The sequence below is a fragment of the Hyla sarda genome, chromosome 2 (assembly GCF_029499605.1).
Source record: "Hyla sarda isolate aHylSar1 chromosome 2, aHylSar1.hap1, whole genome shotgun sequence".
Lineage (NCBI taxonomy): Eukaryota > Metazoa > Chordata > Amphibia > Anura > Hylidae > Hyla > Hyla sarda.
In genome coordinates, this window is record NC_079190.1 from 250,053,483 (window position 1) to 250,068,369 (window position 14,887).

A 14,887-nucleotide genomic window follows, 5' to 3' on the forward strand; every position below is an offset into this window, starting at 1 on the left:
TACCCGCATCGCGAATCGCATCCCGGCTGGAAGCAGAATCGCAGCGCCCCGGGTCAGTGGATCTGACCGGAGCGCTGCAGCGGAGAGAGTGTAGCGAGCGCTCCGGGGAGGAGCGGGGACCCGGAGCGCTCGGCGTAACACTTCCCATCAGTTTACAGTCCATCTCCTCATTGTATGTTAGCTATGCTTGCCATCAGTTTACAGCCCATTTCATTGTATGTTAGCTATGCTTGCCATCAGTTTACAGTCCATTTCATTGTATGCTAGCTATGCTTCCAATCAGTTTACAGTCCATCTCCTCATTGTATGCTACCTATGCTTGCCATCAGTTTACAGTCCATTTCATTGTATGTTAGCTATGCTTCCCATCAGTTTACAGTCCATCTCCTCATTGTATGTTAGCTATGCTTGCCATCAGTTTACAGTCCATTTCATTGTATGTTAGCTATGCTTGCCATCAGTTTACAGTCCATCTCCTCATTGTATGTTAGCTATGCTTGCCATCAGTTTACAGCCCATTTCATTGTATGTTAGCTATGCTTCCCATCAGTTTACAGTCCATTTCATTGTATGTTAGCTATGCTTCCCATCAGTTTACAGTCCATCTCCTCATTGTATGTTAGCTATGCTTCCCATCAGTTTACAGTCCATTTCATTGTATGTTAGCTATGCTTCCCATCAGTTTACAGTCCATCTCCTCATTGTATGTTAGCTATGCTTCCCATCAGTTTACAGTCCATCTCCTCATTGTATGTTAGCTATGCTTCCCATCAGTTTACAGTCCATCTCCTCATTGTATGTTAGCTATGCTTCCCATCAGTTTACATTCCATCTCCTCATTGTATGTTACAGCAACCAAGTAGACGCAGCAGCACTCCAGCGTAGTGAAAATAGTGACTTTTATTTATCACCAAGATGCAATAGCGACGTTTCAACCACCTCACGTGGCCGTCCTCAAGCAGTGTAAGTTACATAATACGTGCTTTAAATAAGGAGAGACAAAGTGACCTCACTTCCTGTGGGCGTGCAATAATTAACATGTGTAAACAAACAAAGTAGGTTCACAGTAATGGTCCTCTATACATCCCATGTACAGGGAACCATATTCTACTGCAAAATTAAGTGTAACATCAAATATAGTGTAAAAAAACAAAACACTCGTGCTTAACGCACAATATACAATTACTATGCAGTACAGTGTTATATATAAGAATGTTCCGTGTCGATCAGTCCATACCTCCAGTCCCGGACGTGGGACCCGAACATAAAGATCTCAAACATACCCCTGACTCCTCCATAGGAACGAAAAAACAATATCGTGGGTGATCGGCGTTCTTGCCGGCTGTAGTAGTTTCCGGTGACCGGATCCAAGCTTCCGGTTCACAGGCCTGTGGTATTCCAACTTACGCATGCGTGGTGTTCCGGCTGGAGACTTCAGATCATCTTAGGTGTTGGCAGGCCCTCTCTCGGGGTATTGGCGCCTGCGCACTTGTCGACCGAGCTCGCGCCTGCGCCTCGGCATCTTGAGCTCCCGGTCCGCCATCTTAGGTGCTGGAAAGTGGACAGTTTAAGGCTTGACATAGTCCCTGTGTTGCCAGTACTTCTCCCAGCGGGCCCACGGTGTCAGCGCAACTGGTGATTGGCTCCCCAATGTTCGGGGTTGTTCACCAGTGCACCGTAACCTTTGCTAGACCACCTAAACGGTATAGATATAGCGGAAAAACACTGGCCCCTGATATGAAGATTTAATGTACCTGATGGATGTCTAGCCAGTCCACAACAACCAGCTCTCCATGATAGGTAAACACCACTCTAATTAAATTGGAGTCCACATCTTGGCCCAACATAAATTGTGAATTTTTTTTTTTTAAAAAGGAGAATAATCCTAATGGAGGTTTCAATTTTCAGGTGGATGATGGAGATCTGGTCGGGTTTCCACGTCGGACCTGGATCAGAACAGATACAGACAAAAAAAGGGTATTAATAATGTGATATAGTGTATATATATATAAAAAATATTAAATTAAGAAAACACTTAGTATACAGATCAGGGTGTGTCATTGGTATCTCAAACAGTTAGGCTTTACAAATAGCATGTGTTACCTTAAAGTCAACATTCAGACCCTCTGGTTTGAGGGTATGGAGTTGGAAAATCCATTTAAGTTCCTTCTTTTTTAATAGACTTACACGGTCCCCACCCCTTTTAAGGGGGGGGGGGGGACATGATCAACCAGCTATGCTTGCCATCAGTTTACACTCCATCTCCTCATTGTATGCTAGCTATGCTTCCCATCAGTTTACAGCACATTTCATTGTATGTTAGCTATGCTTGCCATCAGTTTACAGTCCATCTCCTCATTGTATGTTAGCTATGCTTCCCATCAGTTTACAGTCCATCTCCTCATTGTATGTTAGCTATGCTTGCCATCAGTTTACAGTCCATTTCATTGTATGCTAGCTATGCTTGCCATCAGTTTACAGCCCATTTCATTGTATGTTAGCTATGCTTCCCATCAGTTTACAGTCCATTTCATTGTATGTTAGCTATGCTTGCCATCAGTTTACAGTCCATCTCCTCATTGTATGTTATCTATGCTTGCCATCAGTTTACAGTCCATCTCCTCATTGTATGTTAGCTATGCTTGCCATCAGTTTACAGTCCATCTCCTCATTGTATGTTATCTATGCTTCCCATCAGTTTACAGTCCATCTCCTCATTGTATGTTATCTATGCTTCCCATCAGTTTACAGTCCATCTCCTCATTGTATGTTAGCAATGCTTGCCATCAGTTTACAGTCCATCTCCTCATTGTATGTTAGCTATGCTTGCCATCAGTTTACAGTCCATCTCCTCATTGTATGTTAGCTATGCTTGCCATCAGTTTACAGTCCATCTCCTCATTGTATGTTAGCTATGCTTGCCATCAGTTTACAGTCCATTTCATTGTATGCTAGCTATGCTTGCCATCAGTTTACAGTCCATTTCATTGTATGTTATCTATGCTTGCCATCAGTTTACAGTCCATTTCATTGTATGTTAGCTATGCTTGCCATCAGTTTACAGCCCATTTCATTGTATGTTAGCTATGCTTCCCATCAGTTTACAGTCCATCTCCTCATTGTATGTTAGCTATGCTTCCCATCAGTTTACAGTCCATCTCCTCATTGTATGTTAGCTATGCTTCCCATCAGTTTACAGTCCATCTCCTCATTGTATGTTAGCTATGCTTGCCATCAGTTTACAGTCCATCTCCTCATTGTATGTTAGCTATGCTTCCCATCAGTTTACAGTCCATCTCCTCATTGTATGTTAGCTATGCTTGCCATCAGTTTACAGTCCATCTCCTCATTGTATGTTAGCTATGCTTGCCATCAGTTTACAGTCCATCTCCTCATTGTATGTTAGCTATGCTTGCCATCAGTTTACAGTCCATCTCCTCATTGTATGTTAGCTATGCTTGCCATCAGTTTACAGTCCATCTCCTCATTGTATGTTAGCTATGCTTGCCATCAGTTTACAGTCCATCTCCTCATTGTATGTTAGCTATGCTTGCCATCAGTTTACAGTCCATCTCCTCATTGTATGTTAGCTATGCTTGCCATCAGTTTACAGTCCATTTCATTGTATGCTAGCTATGCTTGCCATCAGTTTACAGTCCATTTCATTGTATGTTATCTATGCTTGCCATCAGTTTACAGTCCATTTCATTGTATGTTAGCTATGCTTGCCATCAGTTTACAGCCCATTTCATTGTATGTTAGCTATGCTTCCCATCAGTTTACAGTCCATTTCATTGTATGTTAGCTATGCTTCCCATCAGTTTACAGTCCATCTCCTCATTGTATGTTAGCTATGCTTCCCATCAGTTTACAGTCCATCTCCTCATTGTATGTTAGCTATGCTTGCCATCAGTTTACAGTCCATCTCCTCATTGTATGTTAGCTATGCTTCCCATCAGTTTACAGTCCATCTCCTCATTGTATGTTATCTATGCTTCCCATCAGTTTACAGTCCATCTCCTCATTGTATGTTAGCTATGCTTGCCATCAGTTTACAGTCCATCTTCTCATTGTATGTTAGCTATGCTTGCCATCAGTTTACAGTCCATCTCCTCATTGTATGTTAGCTATGCTTGCCATCAGTTTACAGTCCATCTCCTCATTGTATGTTAGCTATGCTTGCCATCAGTTTACAGTCCATCTCCTCATTGTATGTTAGCTATGCTTGCCATCAGTTTACAGTCCATCTCCTCATTGTATGTTAGCTATGCTTGCCATCAGTTTACAGTCCATCTCCTCATTGTATGTTATCTATGCTTGCCATCAGTTTACAGCCCATTTCATTGTATGTTAGCTATGCTTCCCATCAGTTTACAGTCCATTTCATTGTATGTTAGCTATGCTTCCCATCAGTTTACAGTCCATCTCCTCATTGTATGTTAGCTATGCTTGCCATCAGTTTACAGTCCATCTCCTCATTGTATGTTATCTATGCTTCCCATCAGTTTACAGTCCATCTCCTCATTGTATGTTAGCTATGCTTGCCATCAGTTTACAGTCCATCTCCTCATTGTATGTTAGCTATGCTTGCCATCAGTTTACAGTCCATTTCATTGTATGCTAGCTATGCTTGCCATCAGTTTACAGTCCATCTCCTCATTGTATGTTAGCTATGCTTGCCATCAGTTTACAGTCCATTTCATTGTATGCTAGCTATGCTTGCCATCAGTTTACAGTCCATTTCATTGTATGTTATCTATGCTTGCCATCAGTTTACAGTCCATTTCATTGTATGTTAGCTATGCTTGCCATCAGTTTACAGCCCATTTCATTGTATGTTAGCTATGCTTCCCATCAGTTTACAGTCCATTTCATTGTATGTTAGCTATGCTTCCCATCAGTTTACAGTCCATCTCCTCATTGTATGTTAGCTATGCTTCCCATCAGTTTACAGTCCATCTCCTCATTGTATGTTAGCTATGCTTGCCATCAGTTTACAGTCCATCTTCTCATTGTATGTTAGCTATGCTTGCCATCAGTTTACAGTCCATCTCCTCATTGTATGTTAGCTATGCTTGCCATCAGTTTACAGTCCATCTCCTCATTGTATGTTAGCTATGCTTGCCATCAGTTTACAGTCCATCTCCTCATTGTATGTTAGCTATGCTTGCCATCAGTTTACAGTCCATCTCCTCATTGTATGTTAGCTATGCTTGCCATCAGTTTACAGTCCATCTCCTCATTGTATGTTAGCTATGCTTGCCATCAGTTTACAGTCCATCTCCTCATTGTATGTTATCTATGCTTGCCATCAGTTTACAGCCCATTTCATTGTATGTTAGCTATGCTTCCCATCAGTTTACAGTCCATTTCATTGTATGTTAGCTATGCTTCCCATCAGTTTACAGTCCATCTCCTCATTGTATGTTAGCTATGCTTCCCATCAGTTTACAGTCCATCTCCTCATTGTATGTTAGCTATGCTTGCCATCAGTTTACAGTCCATCTCCTCATTGTATGTTAGCTATGCTTCCCATCAGTTTACAGTCCATCTCCTCATTGTATGTTATCTATGCTTCCCATCAGTTTACAGTCCATCTCCTCATTGTATGTTAGCTATGCTTCCCATCAGTTTACAGTCCATCTCCTCATTGTATGTTAGCTATGCTTCCCATCAGTTTACAGTCCATCTCCTCATTGTATGTTAGCTATGCTTGCCATCAGTTTACAGTCCATCTCCTCATTGTATGTTAGCTATGCTTGCCATCAGTTTACAGTCCATTTCATTGTATGCTAGCTATGCTTGCCATCAGTTTACAGCCCATTTCATTGTATGTTATCTATGCTTGCCATCAGTTTACAGCCCATTTCATTGTATGTTAGCTATGCTTCCCATCAGTTTACAGTCCATTTCATTGTATGTTAGCTATGCTTCCCATCAGTTTATATATATCTGCTTGCCATCTTTCATTGTATTACAGCTTTTTGCACGATTCCGGTTCTGAAATCTGAAAATGCCATTATAATATAATCATCCCTTCATTGTAACAGGAACCGATTGCTCACTGTCACATGCAGGAAGTGAGCAATCTTTGATGCTGGGTGATAGCGCCCTCTACAGAATCCCTCTGACTGCCGGGAAATCCAACACAAAGAGATCGGAACGAATCGCCTATCGGTTCATTGAGATACCCTTTACTACTCAGAGAGTAGATAAACACTAAAGGATAAAAAAAAACACCCATCAATAGAACCCTGTAGCTTTAAGAAGTTGGAACGCACGTAGCAGTCGTCGTGATACGCAACGTACAAGATTTGGTGACGTTAACCTACGCAACTTCGCTCCGCGCCTTAGATTGTCATCCCGAGGCTTCCGTTAGTCAGACATATTGTCCCAGAGGAGCCGGGAGAGGCCCTGACAGACCGGGGGCAGCATGGGTGAGATTTGGGGACGAGCTAGAGGTGGGGTAAATGGACATGTGACGATAAAATGACGGTATATTGCATGGCACTGCACGGACTACACGTCTGTATTCAGAATGAGGTCCAGGGGCTTAGTATCCCCCACCCCCAGGTGCTGGAGGCTGCTGCCCTAGTACTAGGGGGAATCTATCCCGCACCCCTGTACCCTTCCTCCCATGTGAAGTAGGCATAGGAGGGGCTATAGCTTATATATCTGTTCTTGTCAGTCTCCATGTTTGAGGGGGCAGCATGTGGGTGACGTCAGAGAAGCTTTATACCTATATCACAGTGTTTCTCAACACTACAACTCCCAGCACTACACGTCTGTGTTCAGAATGAGTTCCAGGGGCTTAGCATCCCCCCCCCCCCCCCCCCCCCCCAGGTGCTGGAGGCTGCTGCCCTAGTACTAGGGGGATCTATCCCGCACCCCTGTATCCTTCCTCCAATATGAAGTAGGCATAGGAGGGGCTATAGCCCATACATCTGTTCTTGTCAGTCTCCATGTTTGAGGGGGCAGCATGTGGGTGATGTCAGAGAAGCTTTATACCTATATCACAGTGTTTCTCAACACTACAACTCCCAGCACTACACGTCTGTGTTCAGAATGAGGTCCAGGGGCTTAGCATCCCCACTGGGAGTTGTAGTTTTGCAACAGCTGGAGGCACACTGCTTGGGAAACACTGCCATATCACAGACAGACGTGATTGTGAATCATTCCTTATACAACTTAGAGCCACCTATGGTGTATGACAGATCTAGGTCACGTATGGATCAGGAAGGTTTGACCTTACAGTGTATATGTGCGTTATCTATCTTCAAGTTTACTACCATGCATTGGGATGGCCCCTAAACACACGCCATAATGTACACCTTTGACGGACATGAACATGAATGTGACCATGTGATCTCTCTCAGTCAAATTGTATGCAGCCTGAAGGAGTTGGGAGACAGTTTAGTGACTAGATTTTACAATATATAACTGTTGGCAATATAGGGTTAAAAAAAAAAAATAATAAAGCTTTGTACCTTATCCTGATGTAGAAAAATAGTTTTAAAAGATGTCCTACTCTGTATGGTTAGGAAGCCCAAGGAGTGCGGCATCCTGGCACTCCAGATGTAATCACTCCTCAAGCGTGATTGACAGCCTGGGCACTGCCCATGCCACCACTCTGCTCATTTTATACATAGGGGTAGTGCTGCTTCTGGGCCTGCGCAAGACTTTGGTGAGGAAAAGGGAGCAGAGCGGTGATGTCAGCGGTGCCCGAGCTGTCAATCACACATGAGTACGAGTAATTACAGCTTGGGGCCATGACTACCTCTGGATGCCACTTGGGCCTTGTTACTATACATTGCAGGACATTTGTAAAACTATTTTTCTTCACCATCACGAACGCTCAGGAGGATTGCAGGATATAGTGTGAGAGGTAATTTTGCCCCATATAATGTGTTGCCACCAGTTATTTAGGGTAAAATCTTGTGACAGGTTCCCTTTAAGGGTCTATTCACACGTACAGTATCCTGCCCATATTTGATGTGCAGGATTTGAAGCTGTGTTCAGTCATTTAGTTTACATCTGTAGCTTCAAATCCTGCGCATCAAATATGCACAGAAAACTATACGTGTAAATAGACCCTAGAAGGAGTTTCCATTTCTAATAGGTAAGGGCAGTGTTTCCCAACCAGGGTGCCTCCAGCTGTTGCCAAACTACAACTCCCAGCATGCCTGGACAGCCAAAGGCTGTCCGGGCATGCTGGGAGTTGTAGTTTGGCAACAGCTGGAGGTACCCTGGTTGGGAAACCCTGGGTACGGCTGGGTTCACACCACGTTTTTGCAATACAGTTCCCGTATTAGGTTTTTGATTAAAAAAAAAAAAAAAATTATAAAAAAAAAAGATTCCTCAAAACCTGACTAAACTGTATCAAAACGTGTGTACAAATTTTAATCCGTATACGGTTTGCAAAACGTCTGGTTGCATCCGTTTTTTAAGAAAAAAATGTATATGATTTTAACTTTTCATTCCATTATGAATACATTTTCACTTCTTTGATTGAAATTCCAAGAAAAAAAACAGTCAAAAATCGTATGTTAAAAACAGGATGGAACCGTGTGCACATACTGTTCCCATTGACTCCCATGTAAAAACAAAAAAAAACAAAAAAAAAAACGTATACGTTTCACTACGGTTTTTCACCTGGACCAAAAACTGTGGTAGGCTACGGTTTTGGGTACAGGAAAAAAAATGACAAAACCTTACAGGATGCAAAACGCACGCAACCTGATGCATCTTTTGCCATACGGTTTTCAATGGAGAGTCAATGCATACGGTTTTCAATACGGTTCCGTACGGTTTTTAAATTGAAAACTTATATGGGAACTGTATTGCAAAAACGTGGTGTGAACCCAGCGGGAGATCCCTACCTAGGACAGTTGTATAATGGACTCTTGAAGTTGGGTCATCTGACCGCAGTTACATCTAGACAGGGAATTAATGGAGAGGTTGTGTGTGCTCTGATGTGCTTAACTGGTACATAGATGTGCCATAAATGTTTAAAAGTGAGGGGGGGGGGGGACATGTAGATATATAATCATGAAAGACTTAAAGGGGTACTTCAGTGAAAAACTATTTTTTTTAAATCAACTGGTACCAGAAAGTTATACAGATTTGTAAACTACTTCTATTTAAAAATCTTAATCCTTCCAGTAGTTATCAGCTGATGTATGCTCCACAGATGTTGTATTTCTTTCTGGATTTCTTTTCAGTCTGACCACAGTGCTCTCTGCTTACACCTCTGTCCGTATTAGGAACTGTCCAGAGCAAGAGATGTTTGCTATGGGGATTTGCTTGTACAGTGAACCCCCCCGACCTACGATGGCCCCGACATACGATAATTTCAACATGTGAGGGTCTCTCAGAGGCCATCGCATGTTGAAGGCAGCATTAACATACAATGCTTTTGTATGTCGGGCCATCGCATAAACCGATATCCGGCAGCGCAGACTGCTTCAGCTACCACCGGATAGCCGTTAACGGTGCCCCGTGTGGTCCGCTAACGATCACTTACCTGTCCTCTGCGCTCCGTAGCGTACTCCTCGGGATCCCCTGCATCGCTGTTGCTCTCCTTCGTCGTCATCACTTCGCCGCACTCGCCGTCCCGTCATCCAATAGGAGCAGCGTGCGTAGCGACGTGATGGCGGCGACAGAGCGCGATGTTCCCAGGCAGCAGAGACCGTCCCGGAGCGTCGGGGACACCCCGGGGACGCTGCGACAGCGATGGAGGGCGACATCCAGGGCAGCGGTGACGGTCCGGAGCGGCGGGGACACGTGAGTATAACCTCCAATACCAGTGGTCTTTAACCTGTGGACCTCCAGATGTTGCAAAACTACAACTCCCAGCATGCCCTTACAGCCAACGGCTTTCCGGGCATGCTGGGAGTTGTAGTTTTGCAACATCTGGAGGTCCGCAGGTTGGAGACCACTGTCCTATACTTTACATTGCACGGATCCCTCAACATACGATGGTTTCAACAAACGATGGTCCATTTGGAACAGATTACCATCGTATGTTGATGGACCATTGTACTATGGACATAGGTGTCAGCAGAGAGCACTGTGGTCAGACTAAAAAGAATTCCAGAAAGAAAAGAACTTCCTGTGGAGCATATAGTAGCTGATAAGTACTGGAACTTTCTGGCGTGAGTTGATTTAAAAAAATATTTTTTCCACCGGAGTAAGGCTGGGTTCACACTACGTTTTTGCCATACTGTTTTCAATCCGTTTTTCTAAAGAAAACCGTATGGCAAAAAAACGAATGGAACAGTATGGAAAAAAGTAAACCGTATGCGTTTTTAAACAGTATACTGTTTTTAAAAGTGCATACAGTTCCGTCAGTTTTTATAGAAAAAAAAACCATACATTTTTGAAAATGTTGTCCATTTTTAATGGGAGGGGTCTTGGGTGGGGACTTTAGGATTCAAATGCGCATGTGCAAAGTAAAAACGTATACCTTTTTCCTGTATGGAACCGTATACATGTGCGTTTCCCATTGATGTCCATGTTAAAAAAAAAAAAAAAAACGTATGCGGTTGCAGTACGGTTTTTAAACCGGAGTCAAAACCGTGGTTGACCACGATTTTGTCTCCGGTTTAAAAACCGTACTGCAACCGCATACGTTTTTTTAACATGGACGTCAATGGGAAACGCACATGTATACGGTTCCATACGGGAAAAACGTATACGTTTTTATTTTGCACATGCGCATTTGAATCCTAAAGTCCCCACCCAAGACACCTCCGAAATGGACAAAATTTTCAAAAACGTATGTTTTTTTTTTTTTCTATAAAAACTGACGGAACTGTATGCACTTTTAAAAACAGTATACTGTTTAAAAACGCATACGGTTTACTTTTTTCCATTCTGTTCCATCCGTTTTTAGCCATACGGTTTTCTTTAGAAAAATGGATTGAAAACAGTAAGGCAAAAACGTAGTGTGAACTCAGCCTTACTCATACACCTTTTAAAAATGTCAATCTCTTATTGGGTTCACACTACGTTTTCTCCCATACGGGAGCGCATACGGCAGGGGGGAGCTAAAAGCTCGCGCTCCCATATGTCACCGTATGCGCTCCCGTATGTCATTCATTTCAATGAGCCGACCGGAGTGAAACGTTCGGTCCGGTCGGCTCATTTTTGCGCCGTATGCGCTTTTACAACCGGACCTAAAACCGTGGTTGACCACAGTTTTAGGTCCGGGTGTAAAAGCACATACGGCGCAAAAATGAGCCGACCGGACCGAACGTTTCACTCCGGTCGGCTCATTGAAATGAATGACATACGGGAGCGCATACGGTGACCTACGGGAGCGCGAGGTTTTAGCTCCCCCCTGCCGTATGCGCTCCCGTATGGGGGAAAACGTAGTGTGAACCCAGCCTAAACCAGGGGTTATCCCACTAACTGTTTGTGTCCACATGTTTATTATTACAAATAGTTGTTGTAGTTTTATTAAACCATACATCCCGTGGGGTCCACCTTCTTCCAGTCCTCCTCCTAAAACAGAGGACAAGGAGTATGTTACACGCTGCATCATTTCAGGACTTCTCAGCACTGTCAATAAGCGACGTATAGTTAGTGCTTCAGCTACAGTGCACAGGAAAAGTATAGTGCTCAAACCAGCAAGTATATGTTCAGCAAACCAGAACCTCTGCCCATTGCAATGTGGGCACTAAAAGGAGACTTGTGCAAGACCTGCCAGTGAACACGACCTCTGGCAATGGAATACGTGGCCACAGGTAAACTAATGTAATGTCTTCACTCAGAAGAGAAGGGTTTTGTTTTTTGTATTCTAATGTATTTTGAATCTGTAAGCCTAAGGACCCGTTCACACTGAGTAAGGCTGGGTTCACACCACGTTTTTCAAATACGGTTACCCTATACAGTTTTCCGCAAAAAAAACGTATGGCAAAAACCGTATACAACCGTATGACTCCAAATTAAAACGTATACGTTTTTTCCCTGTACGGTTCTCTCCGTTTGCATCAGTTTTTGCCAACGGTTTTGCTATTTTGTTGGAATTAGTTTTCAAGCAATTTAATAAAGTTACTATTGTTCTATTGAAATTCCTTCTGCACATGTGTCAACACTAAAAACAGATTAGAAAAACCGTGTGCAACCGTATTCTGAAATTCTGTGTACGGTTCTCATAGACAACAATGTTAAAAGAACTGCATTCGGTTCGCATACGGTTTTTCAACCGGAGGCAAAAACGTGGTCGACAGCGTTTTTGCCTACGGTTGAAAGATCGGCAAAACCGTATCCGAGGCAAAACGGATGCAGCCGTACACAACATTTGGAATACGGTTTACAATGCATTCTCTATGCATACGGTTTCGGATACGGTCGGATACGTTTTTTTTGCGAAAAACCGTTTACGGTTACCGTATTTGAAAAACGTGGTGTCAACCCAGCCTAATTCCTCTTGAATTCTCTGCACCAAATTAATGCACATCTCCTCTGCCCATTGACTTCATGTTTTTTCCGCTGTCCTGTTCACACCGTGGAAATTCTGCAAGCGGAATTCCTTTCCACTTGAAGAAAGAACATGCTCATGTTCCTGACCAAAATTATTCCTTGTGAATTCCTCTTGAATTCCTCAGTGTTAAAGAACTTAGGAAATACCCTTGTGCTTTACTGCATGTAAAAATGCAGGTACATGTGTGTCTAATGAATGGGGTACACTGGAAAAAAGGTTTTCAAATCAACTGGTGCCAGAAAGTTATACAGATTTATAACTCTGATTAAAAAATATCCAACCTTCCAGTACTTATCAGCTGCTGTATGCCCTGGAGGAATTTGTGTAGTCAGATACGATGCTTCCTGCTGCCACCTGTGTCTATATTTGGACCTGCACAGAGCAGGACAGATTTGCTATAGGACTTTGCCTATGCTCTGAACAACTCCTGACACAGACAGAGGATGCAGCAAAGAGCACCTGTATGAATTGAAAAGAGTACACAACTTCCTCTGGAGCATACAGCAGCTACAGATTTTTAAATAGAAGTAATGTACAAATCTGTTTAACTTTCTAGCACAATATTTTCTCCCCGTAGTACCCTTTTTAAGAAATGGCAAAATACTGAATAAATACCAACGGTAAATAAAACCCCTAAGGTCCAATTCACATGGCACAATTTCCAGAGGGAGATTTCGGTGCAGCAGCCTCCTTTTTTATTTTTTTTATTTTTTCTGATAAGGTTCTGCTGCACTGTGTACACTACATAATTTCCATGGTGAATTAAAACACAAATATGATTTACATATACACTGCTCAAAAATATAAAGGGAACACTAAGATAACACATCCTAGATTTGAATTAAAGGGGTACTCCGGCGCTAAGACATCTTATCCCCTATCCAAAGGATAGGGGATAAGATGCCTGACCGCGGGGGTCCCGCCGCTGGGGACCCCCGTGATCTTCCATGCCGCACCCCGTTAGCATCAGCCCCCGGAGCGTGCACGGCTCCACCCCCTGTAATGTCACGGCTCCGCCCCCTCAATGCAAGCCTACGGAGGGGGCGTGACGCCCCCTCCGTAGGCTTACATTGAGGGGGCGGAGCCGTGACGTCACACGGCAGAGCCGTGACGTCACTATGCTCCGTCCCTGTGAAATACTTTTGTCTTTACATAGTTGAATGTGCTGACAACAAAATCACACAAATTATCAATGGAAATCAAATTTATTAACCCATGGAGGTCTGGATATGCAGTCACACTCAAAATCAAAGTGGAAAACCAGGCTGATCCAACTTTGATGTAATGTCCTTAAAACAAGTCAAAATGAGGCTTAGTAGTGTGTGTGGCCTCCACGTGCCCACATGACCTCCCTACAATGCCTGGGCATGCTCCTGATGAGGTGAGAATGGACAGTCTGTGGTGCAACATGGCGTTGGTGGATGGAGCGAGACATGATGTCCCAGATGTGCTCAATCGGATTCAGTTCTGGGCAACAGGTGGGCCAGTGCATAGCATCAATGCCTTCCTCTTGCAGGAACTGCTGATACACTCCAGCAACGAGGTCTAGCATTGTCTTGCATTAGGAGGAACCCAGGGCCAACCACACCAGCATATGGTCTAACAAGGGGTCTAAGGATCTCATCTTGATACTTAATGGCAGGCAGGCTACCTCTGGTAAGCACATGGAGGGCTGTGCGGCCCTCAAAGAAATGCCACCCCACACCATTACTGACCCACCGCCAAACCGGTCATGCTGGAGGATATTGCAGGCAGCAGAACATTCTCCACGGCGTCTCAAGACTTTGTCGTGTGCTTAGTGTGAACCTCCTTTCATCTGTGAATAATTTCCCCCTGTTGTCTTTTCCATTTGCACAACAGCATGTGAAATTGATTGTCAATCAGTTTTGCTTCCTGAGTGGACAGTGTGATTTCACAGAAGTGTGATTGACTTGGAGTTACATTGTGTTGTTTAAGTGCTCCCTTTATTTTTTTTGAGCAGTATGTTTAGCTAAACAGCTCCCTGTTGGTATGTGTGATTAAAAAGGTGGTAAGTATTTCTTTGAGAAATTGCAATGCAAGTTTATATTGAAGAACTGTAACTGTTAAATACTAATGCATATGTTTTCTTCCTTCTAGATTCCATAGCGAGCCCCGGGAAAGACAATAGTCGCATGAAGAGCTATAAGAACAAGGCTCTAAACCCAGAGGAGATGCGCAGACGACGTGAAGAGGAAGGAATCCAACTCCGCAAGCAGAAACGTGAACAACAGGTAGAATCTTACCTTTTATTTTCATTGTGTGCAAGTGGGTAAGTAACTGGCTCAGTGATAGGAAACAGAGGGTGGTTATTAATGATACTTATTCTGATTGAGTGACTAGTGGGGGTACTACAGGGGTCAGTCTTGGGTCCTATTCTAT

The 14,887-nt window shown here is 43.4% G+C and overlaps 1 protein-coding gene across 2 annotated transcripts in view; it reads left to right on the top strand.

Moving 5' to 3' along the window:
* Nucleotides 1-6,303: 6,303 nt before the first annotated feature.
* Nucleotides 6,304-14,887, top strand: part of KPNA6 (karyopherin subunit alpha 6) — a 44,116-nt gene continuing 35,532 nt past the window's right edge. Inside the window, exons 1-2 of one of the 2 annotated variants that reach the window (XM_056556943.1) lie at nt 6,304-6,437; nt 14,606-14,739. In XM_056556943.1, the coding sequence (XP_056412918.1) occupies nt 6,434-6,437; nt 14,606-14,739 (138 nt within the window). In that variant the 5' untranslated portion in view covers nt 6,304-6,433. Of the gene's footprint in view, nt 6,438-14,604; nt 14,740-14,887 lie in introns of those variants that run through there. The other variant, XM_056556944.1, reaches the window with a different exon arrangement.